Below are 13,553 nucleotides of genomic sequence, written 5' to 3'. Positions count from 1 at the left end.
ACCAGCAGTGAGTGGGCAGACTGAACCTGAACTTGGGCAGGAGAAAGTGCGCAGAGGAAAAGGGGTCTTTGCGCCATTTCCCTAAAAAGCAACAGCCAGTGCTGAAAGTTTGGGTGGGAGCTCCAGCTCTTGCCAAAATCTGTACCGTCCCTGTTGTGTTCTTCCTCCCCAGGTCTATGGCATCTTCTATGCTACATCCTTCCTAGAGCTATACAGGAGCCCTCACAACACCACCACAGCCTCCCACAACCTCACTGTGATCGTGCAGCGGGACGAGCAGTACCTCTTTCTGGTAGGCTCCTTTTCTGTTCCCCTCCTACCTGCGCTGCGTGCTGGAGTTTGCTACTGAAGGGTGCAGGCACAGTACTAACCACTGTGTCATCCCTTCAAGGTCCGTGTGATGTCTCCCTACCAAGGGCCACCGTCCGACTATGTTGTGGTGAAGATGATCCCTGACAACCGGCTTCCTCCTCGGCACCTCCACTCGGTGCACACCGGGAAGACGTTCGCAGTTATTAAGTGGGAATCGCCCTACGATTCGCCCGACCAGGACATGGTAATGTTGTGCAGCACCTTCTCCTGTCCCTTTGTGCACAAAACCCTAGCTCAAAGACAGATCCCTGTCCTGCTGCTGATGGAGAACTGAGTCTGAGACCAGGCTTACCCTCCATCTAAATAGTTGTCATCACGATGCTGGCACCTCTGGGACCTGCATTTCCTCTCTTCGCATGGCTGGCCATTAGCTCAGGCCTATAACATTCACACTGCGTTTAAAAAGAGGCAGGTCTGAGGTATCTGTTGCTGACTGAGCCTGAAAGCAAACTCAGCCATGTGCTAAAACACCTTTCTGGGCTTCGGCTTTGCCCTGGAGTCTGGGCTGGCCAGTGCCCGAGCGCAGGCTTCAGGCCAGCCAGGCTGCGGGCTCTGCCTTCCGCTCCAGTCGTGCCGGCGCAGCCCCAACAAAGCCCGGTTCTGTTTTTTGGCGCACTGGCGTACAGTCAGGTCTCGCTCCATTGAAGGCGAGTCATTTTCTCAGCAAGCTTTCCGCTCCTATTCTGGTCCAGAGACTTTAACAGCAAAGGTTTAAAGGGATAAATCTTCCTGGCAAAACTGGAAACTTTGACAGGGCAGGAGTTTGCATTGCACCATGCGATTCATTAAGAAATACAACCTGAGATTTTCCTCCTGCCCTCATCTGTTCCAGTTTCTGTATCTGTAAATACTGATCTCGGGCAGGAAGCTAGTCCAGCAAGCGGCTTGAAATCTTACATCCCAGGCATGCTATAGAGCGCAGGCACGTTTAATTTAAATTTTGTCCCCCTGCTTCTTATATCTTACCGTTGTATGAGATTGCTAGCAAGTCTGCAGGAAAGTAAGATCTTTAACCACGTGTGCCTTTCCTCCCCCTCCAGTTATACGCTGTTGCAGTTAAAGATTTAGTAAGAAAAACAGATAAAATCTACAAAGTGAAAACCCAGAACAGCACAGTGGAGTACACCATCAAGAAACTTGAACCAGGAGGCAAATACCACGTGATTGTTCAACTGGGAAACATGAGCAAAGAATCCAGCATGAAGATCGATACAGGTAAAGGAAAGGGTACGACTGGGTGGGTGCCGGGTGAATCCTGCAGCACTGTTCACGAAAGGGAATCCACCACCCCTCCCACGCACCATCCATCCCGCCCTGGCGCTGGTTGGAGGCTGCGGTATTGTTTCTGTGTCGCTTAGTCCTCTCCCACAGCTGAAGCCTAGCTCCAAGTGCCTCCCTGCAGCTCCCAGGGAAGGCAATTCAGCCCCCACACAACAGCAGCGGAGAGGTAGCCTCTCAAATGATAGCCAGGCAGTTTTTCTCCTGCCTAGGTGCAGATGGGAAAGACACCTGTTTGGCTATGTAGACACGATGAAATACCGATAGGGTCCTACCGTAAAAACACACTGAAAATCTCCCACTAGATTACATGCCACAGTATCTTCTCCTCCAGTACAGCCCTTTTCTAGGCAGAGTATTGTGCTGACCCCTAAAAAAATACTAAGTTTCAGAAGTGACCCCATTGCTGTTTCTCAGCCAAAAGTGCCATCAGTATTAAACTTAACTCGCTTGCCATTTTTTCCTCGTTTGCAGTTCCACTGTCGGCACCAGACGCCTTAAAAATTATAACAGAAAATGACCACATTCTGCTTTTTTGGAAGAGTTTGGCATTAAAAGAAAGTAATTTCAATGAAAGCCGGGTAAGTTGCATTGTCTCTTCTGTCCTACACAGGCAGTGTTTCAGGAAAACCTCCTTTCACAGACTCTTTAAAATAAACCAGTACGCTCTGCTCCCCTAAGTGTCCGTGATGAGCTCACTTCCATTCATATCACAGCTAAGGCACTACAGCTGATGGATCCAGTCACCTTTTAGGAACGTAATTATCCCCTTGGAAAAGGTCAGCTGTCACACAGCATGCACACCAGTAGCACCTAAGAATCGTCATTATTTAGACTTTGATAGAGAATCTGTGACGTGTTCTCTGTCAGGGCCCTGGCAGGTAGCAAACTATGCAAAAAAAGCCATCGCCATTACCGGACTCTCAGGTTCTGGGTGGTCTCAGGTGGATGCTAAGAACAGAGCGAACCAGACAGACCAACATCATCTCTCCTCCCTTGGCCCTGAACTGGCCAAGGTCACTGCACGCTGACGGATGCCTGGAGGAGGCTCTGCCTTGCTCTCTCCCAGCTGCTAGCCCCACGCATTCCATCAAAGCTAGATTCAGGAGGAAAAACAAGTTTCAAAGCCCTGTCAGAAGGAGCAAACCTGACCTCTGCAGCCGAGTGATTTGGGGTTTGTGTCTTTTCTTCTCGCAACTCTCAGGGTTATGAGATTCACATGTTTGACAGCCTGATGAACGTCACGGCTTATCTGGGGAACACCACAGAAAACTTCTTCAAAGTTTCCAATCTGAAGATAGGTCACAACTATTCATTCAGCGTTCAGGCCAGGTGCCTATACAGCGGGCAGATGTGCGGCGAGCCGGCCACACTTCTCTATGATGAACTAGGAACTGGTAAGTCCCTAGCATTTTCCCCATCGTCCTTAACAAACGCTAACGACAGCTCAGAAACTCGCTAGAGAAACGTGCCGTCAGTCGCTAATGGCACCTTTTTCCCTCCCTCACCTTAGGTGAAGACTCCTCTGCATCAAAAACCGGTAGGTCCACAGATGTTGCCGCCATCGTGGTCCCGGTGCTGTTCCTGCTGCTGGTGGCCCTCGGGGTTGGCTTTGTGGTGCTGTACATGAGGCACAGGCGGCTGCAGAACAGCTTCACCGCCTTCGCAAACAGCCACTACAGCTCCCGCCTGGGCTCGGCCATATTCTCCTCAGGCGATGATTTAGGTACGTAGCCCTTGGTTTCACACACAGCCTTAAGGACGCGAGATCAGTGCAAGACCTAACTTGTCCATCATGCTGCGGGCTGCTTTTGGCATAGAAGTCTCTATGGATTTAAGAGTACAAAGCTAGCCCAGGATAAATGTTTTTAGCAGCTTCACTTAACCCACTCCGTCTAATGCAAATCACTTAAAACCTGAATATAACATCCAGGTAAGAGCACAAGCAAGGCCATAATATACTAGTTTTGAGGCCAGCTTCGGTAGCCAGTTTACTCACACCCCGTCAAACGCCGAGGGCAGCGTAACAGAGCTCTGGGTTTGTTTTTCAGGAGATGAGGACGATGAAGCCCCAATGATAACTGGATTTTCAGATGATGTCCCCATGGTCATCGCATGAAGCACATTTCTGACTGTAAAAACCAAATGGTGTAAATATTTTATTTGATAAAAATAGTTGATTGTTTATTTTAAAAATGCACTTTGAGTTGCAATATGTTATTTTTATATGGGCCAAAAAAATTTTAAAATACACTTTGTAGTAATCAACTGTGAATTGCAGACTAGGTTGGTTTAGTAACAAATTGCTTTGATTTAACATTAATTTAGTCTTACAAGGCTATGCTTGCTGGGCATGCTTTTAAGTCTGTGAGATAATGTCCGTTGACTAAATTGGCTACTCATTTTATTTTTCTAAGACAAGAATAAATTTATTTAAAAAAATTCAGGAGATTATATATGTAGAGAGAGATAAGTAATATAGTCCCTGAAGGTTTTGCTTTTACTTTAAAAAAAAAATCCTTTGGACTTTGTTTTATATGAAAGTATTTTTGTTGTGTTAATTTATTGGGAAATCTGCTTTAGAACAGATTTCCAAAGTCGTCAGACATTGTGCACATTATTGTGTAGAACATGTGCCACTTTATCTTGCAAGGCAGTAGTATCTTGGCATCCTCATTATTGTTCTTGCCATGACAATAAAAATCCTTTTTTTAATTCCCTCCCCCCCCTTATTAAAAGACGCAATCTTTCAGCAGTCTCAGAGCCCAGGTCAAGATACTGCAGCACATACTTTATGTATGAGTTTAGCATCCTGCTGCCGTACCTATAAGCGAAAAGCATCCGGGCCCTGCCAAGCCATGGTGCCAAGGGTCGTGCAGAGCCTTGCACGCGCTGTGACACACCACGGGCCGTTAGCAGGAGGGTTTCTGGGGCTCTGCCCACTGGAGAGAGGGCTCCCTGGGCAGCAGCATCCTTTTGCGGTGCTCTGCAAGTGCCCAGGCTTTGCTGTTTTGTGCAGTAACAACACACTCTACTCTCCCACCGCTGCCCAAACCCCTTTGGAAGGCACCTGCAGTTACCAAGCTGCCACTCATGCCCATTATGCATGGCCTAATTAATCTGTAGCTTATGTCAGTAACATCACTGAAAAAATCTGCCACTACCTGAAGTTAAAGCGCACACCTTAAAACACACTTCCCACCTAATCAGGAGACTTTTCCTCCCTGGAGCTTCCCCGAGATGCTGCTGTGTCAGTGGGACGGAAGGGGGAGACTCCACTGTGCGCAACTGGGAAACGGCTTTGCATACAGATTTTCCACAATCACACAGAGCTGTAATTACTAAACATCTAATTTCAGTTGGTTTTCAGCAGGGATTTGATCCTCCTTCATTAGCATTTCCTAAAAGTAGCTGGAGTTGTACCTTCAGCTCTAGAAGTAACATATATATACGCATATATATTATTTTCCCATCACTAGTCATCTCACGTTTCCAGTAGACATAATGCTGGCTACAAAGCTAGGCAGTAGAAATGTCTCGTTACCACTGCTGAGCTTTTTTTGTCATAGCAAAATGAGAATCTCAAGCCCAACTACTTGCCAACCCAAGAGCGAGCACACGAGTGGATGTTCACGAGTCACACCTGTCCGTGCTGTATATATGCAAAGCTTCACACCAGTAAAATACAGCACACTGTCTCGTCACACTGTTTTCTTTGTTTAAATCAAAAGTATTTTTGCTGTGTAAATCAAGTTATAATTGCAGTCTTCCTACAGATGAAATGAGAGAGGCTAGCTATGTTTTGATATGCAACTGATCCGTTTAATTTCACATAGAGAAAGTGTATAAGAAGTTCTGTATGGTTTGATACTCTATAGAAATACTAACTCTATTTTCACTTACTGATGTTATCATTCCCAGTGACAGTTTTTCCCCCCCAAACCTGGGACCAAACTATAACAGATTTTTTGTAAGTAATTGCAACTCTGCAAGCTTGCTGCATTTTTACCTTGTTAGGGGTCAGGTGCTGTTCAGGTGTAAAAATTTTGACTAAATCAACCCAGCATGTATAGATCGATTTGTCTAGAATTACAGCTAGATAGATCAGAATCTGACCAGAGGCTAAACCGTTCTAAAGATATAAATTAAAATATTTTATACAGGAAAAAAAGCCTAAAAGCAGAGATAGGGAGTACTGAAGCCCTTCCTTACTAAGCAAGTATTTTTGGCACAGGTAACTGGAAGCTACAGTGTAGTATCCCAGAAGATGGTACCTCTCTGGTGAGAATTACTACTGGTTAAATACCACTGCTTTACTCCCCCCTAAGGTAAATTCTGCTTGAGCATGGCAAGTAGCACTTAGCCCATCCCACGTCTCTGTCTGGAGGACAGATGCCAAGGGGGGACCCTTGTAACCGCTCTGTATTCTGCAGAAATCCCGTGTTTGGATGCTTTCAGGCATCAGCTGGGGGGACAGGTCACTTCTGGTCACTCTGAAAGGCTCCTTTGTACCCGTAGCTCAGCCTCACTCATACAGAGCTCAGCCTGTGCAAGCAAAGCATTTTGTTGCGATGCTGTATTCCAAAGCATCACTGCCGGTTACCCGTGCCTCGCTCATGCAGCGTGGGCAGCATGGAGCCCTCCGCGCACCGTCTGCGGAGTCGCCCCTGCGCAAAGCTGGATTTACCTTCTGTGGATACTACTGTAACGCACCGACACGCCCGACCCTCTGGCACTTGCCCTTCATTGCAAAAATCACCACTGTGCTCTCAGCAAAGCAACTTCACAGGGCTAGTTTATTTTGTATATAGATAGAGAATTCTATGCCCCAGGCAGGGAGGGAGCAGGACAGACACAGTTCTGGGCAAATTGTATATTTTTATGAACTTTTGAAGCACGGAATCTTGTTCACAGAGACATATAGGAGTGGGAGGGTTCTGGTGTAAATACGGTACGCGGATGTGGATGCATATTTTGTTGTGATTTTGTTTCAGTAGCCTTATGCAACATAACACAACTCATTACCCTAACTTTTGGGAGCTGGCTTGGGTTTACCTCATAGGAACCAAGTGAAAAGTTTGGATCCATAAGGAAAACAAGGGGTATGGGAAGTACCCTGGCTAGGAGGGACTTCTTCCATTTAATTTCTGTTTGCATCATTTCAGATTTCACTGCAGATGCTTGCTGGTACTCTTAAGTCCATTTGAAGAAAAGACTAAGGTTGAACAGTAAAATCTGGTGGGGTTTTGGACGAGCTTTGGCTCTAGGTTTTTTATGAGTATTTTTGTGTGGTTTTTTTGGGCATGGGGGTTTGGCTTTTCTTATAAAAGGACAAGGAGGTGCCATTTTCCAGGTTTGAGATCCAAACACTCAATCAAGGTCAAAAAAGCAATCCTTTCAGCCTGAATAAATCACATCACTCCTTCAGCCGCTGGCTGCCTCCTCCATAAAATGGCTGTGGCGAGCTGCTGGCCCCAGCTCCCGCAGTGACCCGCGCAGGCGAGTACCTCTGCGGAGCCTGGCACCCGCTCTGGGCATGCACGGGAGCCAGCCGGAGCGCGAGCCGACTGCTCCTCTGCTGCTCGCCTCGTGGCCTGCGCCCCGGGTGAACGCTGAGGGGAATTTCAGAGAGGGGTGAAGCATGCCGTGTTGACTGCAGGGAAAAACCCATGCACGCAGATATTTCATCTGCAGAATAGCTGGCGTGCTGCAAGTTCACGCCCCAGCTAACCCTGCCATAACTTGTTCCATGTGCTCCTACCTTGATGGGGCGTTAGCCGGAGGGAGCTGCAGATTTAGCACTGAGAAAAGGACTTATTTTCCTTGGGCAGAGATCAAGTTACGTATAGATGTAATGTGAGGGTGTACCCAGCCAGAAAGGGGAGGAGAGAGCACATGAGAGTGAGGGAGCACATGCCATGACAATGCTGGCTACCATCATCCATGCCATTGTCTTTTGGCCTCATGGCCAAAGGACCTTTATGTTTGCACAGTGCAAGTCACCTCGGTGGACACAAAATGGTACTGCTTCCCGCCAGCTTCTAGAAAACCCAGGAGATGCAATTTGAAATCTCCTGTCTGGGTGGTGAGGGATCTGTCTCACCCAGACAGCTGATAAGGCGGGATTATTTCCTAATCCTACTTCTAGAGTCATCAAAAGCAGCCCCGAACGCACATTAGCCACCGGGAAAACCTCACCTGAGCAGCACAAGGTTTCCTTGCAGGGCAGATTCCAGTCTTAGGATCTGCATGCTTGAAATCTCTTTGTATGGATGGAGTAGTACTTAATGACAAACTTCACTGGCAGAAATGTAGAACTGTGTTCAGGAAACACCAAAATAACATTTTCCAAAGCAACTTTCAAGTCTCCTTCAAATGGACTTCAGAAGGGAAATGGTGCAACTGAGTTAGTCACTCTTGGACCCAGAGAGCATCTTTATTACTGGAACTAGCTGTAACGTTTATAATTAATCCTTCAAAACATGCAGCAGTCTCTAACGAGGTTTTAGAGGTAGTGTCAACTTCTAATCTGGTTCCTGAAGTTTCATGCTATACCATTTGAATTGCTACTCTGTGTCTTGTTTTGTTTGGTTGGTTGTTTTTCATTCACTGATTTCTGCTATGTTGTTATTGCACAATTTCGAAGGAATTTTTGTCTGTTAATTTTTTTCCACTTAATGATAATAATAAAAATGAACGGGGTAAACAAAATTTCTAGCTTCCAAATTATTACCTAGCCTCTGGGTGTCTAGTGCAATAAAAAGGAGACATTTTCTGACCCGTATTTGATTTTTGTTTTGGATTAGAAGGACACATTGTATAACCTCACAGATGATCAGAAACACAAAAATCGAGCTTTCTACAGAAGGAGCAGTGGAGTCCTTCTAGAAAGGTACCACTCACATCCATAATGCAGTCACGTATCTGGCTGGTTCTCGGTCCCTTCCTTCAAGGTCAGCACCAGTCCATAAGCAACACCCTCAGACACCAGACAACATTTCGAGCCTTTCCAAGCTTCACCTCCACGTTTGCAGAACATCATCTCTGGCACTAAGCCCAGCCTGCCACTCACGTCGTGCGTTATTTCCCTGGTTAAAATCATTGCGACAACAATCCCGTCCCCGCGCCGCATGGTATGCTCACACTGTTTGGCTGTTGCTGTTTGAAGCCCCGTGTATGCAAGTACACCTGACACCCGAGCAGCTGAAGGAAAGCAGAATTACTGCTTGCAGAGAGGTAATGAGCAGGCAGCGGTCTCTTCACATGTACCTCATTTTTCAGTCTACGTAATTGGAAAGGCAACATGTGAGCTTGGTGGACATAACTGAGGCATGCAGGCACCTTAAGTGTTGCACTTCATTAATGTTTAGCTTAAGGCCACATTAACAAACAGCCATTCCTTCCTCCCTGTTGGCCCCTCCTTCATGAATGAAGCTGATTTTTCCCTATTGTTGCTGAAATAGATTGCTGCCCCCAGGAGGTACAAGAAGTTACACCTCATTCCCATGCACCTACTTTCTTCTGAAGTAGTCAACATAGCGCTTCAGTACTAAGTGACAGTGAGAAAATCTTGACGGACCAAAGACCTGACAGAATAAAGATCTATTCATGCCTCCCCTCCTGAAAAAAAACTCGCAGATTTTTATGGATAGGAAAGATTTTCCCCCTAATCTTTTACTGCCTTCACCAGAACTGTATTTATCAAGTTACCTTGCTATGAACAGAAGAAATATTGCTCTGAGCAGCTCAGCCTCTCCTGCCCGCCGTCCCACTCACAAACCTTTCCCTGGGCTGCCCGTGGACTTTTTACATCAGCACCCCACTGGCCCTCACCTGATCCTCGCCTCCAGACTCATTACCTGGAGAAAGTCACAGGTGCACCTCCCCTCAAAGTTTGCATGGGCATTTTTTCCTGGCTCTTTTCTTTGTATCTTCTCCCTTTTTATTCCTTCTATAGCCTTTCCTTATTGTCTAGCCTCTAAATGCAAAAAGCTCTTGAAAGATAAGAGAGTTTCTCGTAGAGTCTCTGTAGTACCCGTGTGAGTAGGCATAGCCCGCTCTCAGACACTTCAGGGTAGTGGTATTAGGCAATGACTCCTAACAAATAATGGTATCTTAAATATTGCTGAGCTCGTTGGCAGTTCCCAAGTAAGTCTCCCAGTTTTGCTCATTATGAGACTTAACTTTGAGACCCCAGTTGTCTCTTGTTTTACATTTGAACCCACGTGTGCTGCAGGAAGCATCCAGTTCTCTTTTCCCCCGCTGCTTTCAGGCTGGAGAGTCAGAGTTTCACGAAGAGACACAGCTCTGAGTAATCGCATCGCTCATGCATCTTTCGCTGAGCCTCCCCCATAGCACCCGCCGAATCAAGCACATCTGACAAAGGGGAAGAAGTCTCAGAAGATGCCACTATCCCCTGCGTTCCTGGAGAACAGGTGGCTACGCAGGGGAAAGATCCAAGTGAGCATTCCCATTGCAAAACATTTTTCCCCTCTATGAGACACATGAGAACCTGACAAGGAGGAAGATTCCAGCCACCGGAGGAGCTTGAGTTGTAGCACATGGTGCAAACCCAGCCGGGAGGCCCGGATCCAGGCTCCCTTTGTTCTGCTGCTCCCAAAACGACATCTCTCTTTCCCACAAATAACATCGGGGCTGCTTCCAGAGGATGGCCCACAACCGCAGGGAGGGGAGGATGCAGATCCGCTGATTTAGGACTTAGCAAGCTGCCTGTGGGAGCAAGGAAGCCAGGTGGAAATACAGCAAGGCCAAGACTGCAAAAACACTTCCCAGCATGGGTTAAGCGTTTCACAAAATAGATGCGCTCCGATCTTGAGAGAGAGCAGCTGAAGTTCTGGCTCGCTGCTCTGCTTTTGAGTAAGCAATCTGAGTTTCTTGTGCCAGACTCCTGAACGTTTGTGTTTAGCCTTTCTCGGCAGGAAAGATGAAATAACTGAGGATATTTCGCAGCAGAACTCAAGCTGGAATTCAGGATGGAGGAGCCAAGAGCTCCCAGATAGCCCAGCCCCTGCTTTAAGGAGGGAGGAGAGGGTCTGTGGGAAGGAAAGATTCATGCTAACCACCAGCATTTTGGCTCCTGCCACTGACCTCTCAACCTGCCAAATGTGGGATGCAAGAAAAATGGCAGTCCAGGGCTCTTCCAGGATGTGTGGTTTATTCCTTCCCTGTAAATTACAGGCATCCGGGAGCCCACATCCCCCAAACTCTCGTAGCTGGGCTCACATGATGCCCAGCAGATTTGCTCTCCCTGTGCCCTGCAGAGTGGAGCTGACCTCGTATTGGGCAAGAGCACCTGCGTGGGGTTGAGCTGGAAAAAATCCTGCTGCTTTGGAGGATGATGGAGGGTGACGAAACAGCAACTAGACAGTGATTTGGCAAGGAAAGCCAGGAAGATAGCCAGTGAACAGGGAATGGGGGTGTGAGCTGGGCAGGAGTTAATTAAACACATCCTGAAGCTGGCCACAACCTGACACTGGGAAGGGAACATATTTTAGAGATGGAGGATCTGAGGCAGAGATGGGCAAAATGTGGCATTCACATTACCAAGCCTCATATCTCCAGGGTAGCTCAGCCAAATGAGAAGGCTTATTTTCCCTGGATCTCTCTGCAGCCAGCGGAGGGAAGCTGATGCCCTCCAAGGAGAAATTTGGAACCTGAATGAGCCATTCTCAAACATTTTTCTACACTTTTTCATTCCCCTCCCACTGTGAGAATGGCTACCTGCACATTTTGTATTTCCCCAAGCCTGAGATCCCGAAGGGTAATGGCAAAAAGACAGGGAAGAGGTCAGAGGTTCGTACTGGCATGGGCTCTACATAGTGTTAGGCAGGATTAATCCTCGCCCAAGCTGAGAGGGTCACTCCAGGCTCCTTCTGTAGCCAAGGAAGAGGCGTGGCGGTTCAGAGAGTGCTTCCCCTTGTCTTAAAATACATCATATACTGTTTGCTATAAAGGGAACGCAGGGTGACTACCTCCCACTGAGGCTTGTGACTGTAAGGACACTACTGCCTACGTGAAATAAATCCCAAACCCCGTGACTGGGGCAAAAAATATTCCTCCTGTCCAGGGGCTGGCTGGATGCAGTCCCTTTCTGTCCTGAAGCACATGCACTGCCTTTGCAGCTGCGCACCCCAGGCTGGGGTGCAGGCTGGAGAAGGGACCCTGTGCCAGATACCTCCACTTTTTCAGCACCCCTTCCTGGAGCTGCTTCCCAAGGCTCTGCTTACGCTAACAGAGAGCAGTGTGGCAGACCCTCTTCCCAACGCCCTCCGTGCTCCCTCTTTGAGGGCCGCTGGCCCCGTGTCGGGGTTAGGCTGGCTTGCTGAAATGACACAGCTTTCCTTTCCCCCCGTGTGGCTTTCTTGAGATCCCTCGGAAAGCCAGAAACAGAAGCCCAGAGGCCAATTCCCACTTGTGTGTTTAGTCACAAGACCAGCTTCATTCTCAATCCAGTTCCCCTTTGCAGTAGCTGTAACTCATAGCCAACATGCCTGTGTACCCAGGAAATTACCATGGCGGTCTCGGAGCTGGTAAAGACAATAGCGCGTTTGGCTCATTCATTGGGATCAGCACCATTTCAAATGTACTTTTCCTCCTAAACTTATTTAACCTCGCAACCAAGAGCCACAACGATGGTGAGCTATTTGTTTCAAGACCAGATCTCCTGGGAGAATAGGCACAAAGAATAGAAGGCAGCCTGGAGAGATGGAAGAGAGAAAATTGAGAAAGGGATTCGAATGCATCGCCCTTGGAGACTGTGCCAATGACCTGCTAGAGTCCAGCCATCATAAATAAATAGACTCCGTTTATTGTCTAGCCAGGCCGGCAAGCACGGTAATGCTTGAGCCGGTTCCAGCGGGTGGGGCTACCGACCAGCATCGCTCTTTCGTGCTGCGCTTTCTGAGACAAAACAGATGTCGGTCACCGAGCACCAGTTTTGTCGTGTGATTTGCGACACAGCCACTTGTGTGCAGTTGGTGAGGGCTTTGTTAACGGCCCCCCAAATCAGAGCAAAAAACTTCTTCTGTGGTGGTGAATCCTAAGCAAGTAGCAACAATGCAAAAGGAACGCAGCTCAAAACCTGCGACAATCAAAGCACCGTGCTCCTCTCCCTCCATAACAAACCCACCACATGCTCCGCAGAGGATAGAGAAAAGCCCAAGCCAGACCCCAGCTACACTTATGTGAAGGGCTGAGTGGGGTGTGTGGGGCTGCGAACCCGCTCCATCCGCACCAGAACCGATTGTTCACTTCTGTAACCTCTTTTGTGGCCGATTCGGTCCAAAGCGAGCTGTTCTGCTGGCCCCAGTGCAATCCACGTGCAGTAGATGGCAGCAGAAGCTTTAGTGGCTGGCCACCAAACTCACTAGGATTCCTTTCCCCCCTCCCCTTCTTTTTCTTTTTTTTTTACTTTTTACTTTTGGTGGCCTCAAAAATTATTAGTTCCAGATGAGCTCCTGCCATTGTAATAGTCCATTTAACCCGATCCACTCTGAGCAGAGTCAGTGCAAGTTCAAATGCAGCATTTTCTACATGTAAACTATACATCAGAGACATATTTCTGCACGGCTTTGGGCATTCCTTGTGCAGCCCAAAAGAGGAAATGCAGAAGGTTAAACCTCACACACACACATGCATGGCCCCGACCATGGGCAACAATGGCACTTTGTCAAGCGAGCGTTGCCAGAGCAGAGCTGAACTTATGAATTGAACCAGGAACCTCGGGACTGCTTCTCCCTTTGAAGATTAGCGCTAATAAGCCAAACCAGTGGGTATTTTGTTTTATAAGGAAAGAGCATTTCAAGTCACGTACACTGCTATTGTTGGACACAAAACATGTACTGTCTCTGCCTGCGGTGACTCCAGTAACCGCTCCACGCTTG

General features: G+C 47.6%; 1 protein-coding gene across 2 annotated transcripts in view; it reads left to right on the top strand.

Annotated features, from left to right (window-relative positions):
• Positions 1-8,361, top strand: part of SORL1 (sortilin related receptor 1) — a 51,882-nt gene extending 43,521 nt beyond the window's left edge. For both annotated transcript variants that reach the window (XM_086766066.1, XM_086766067.1), the window contains exons 42-48: positions 173-292; positions 392-556; positions 1,413-1,587; positions 2,125-2,231; positions 2,855-3,047; positions 3,164-3,376; positions 3,702-8,361. In XM_086766066.1, the coding sequence (XP_086622192.1) occupies positions 173-292; positions 392-556; positions 1,413-1,587; positions 2,125-2,231; positions 2,855-3,047; positions 3,164-3,376; positions 3,702-3,769 (1,041 nt within the window). In that variant the 3' untranslated portion in view covers positions 3,770-8,361. The remainder of the gene's footprint in view (positions 1-172; positions 293-391; positions 557-1,412; positions 1,588-2,124; positions 2,232-2,854; positions 3,048-3,163; positions 3,377-3,701) is intronic.
• The last annotated feature ends 5,192 nt before the right edge of the window (positions 8,362-13,553 follow it).

The sequence above is a fragment of the Chlamydotis macqueenii genome, chromosome 24 (genome assembly GCF_036417535.1).
Source record: "Chlamydotis macqueenii isolate bChlMac1 chromosome 24, bChlMac1.mat, whole genome shotgun sequence".
In the NCBI taxonomy this organism is placed as follows: Eukaryota; Metazoa; Chordata; class Aves; order Otidiformes; family Otididae; genus Chlamydotis; species Chlamydotis macqueenii.
Note: the sequence above shows the minus strand (reverse complement) of the source record. Positions and strands in the feature narration are given on the sequence as shown.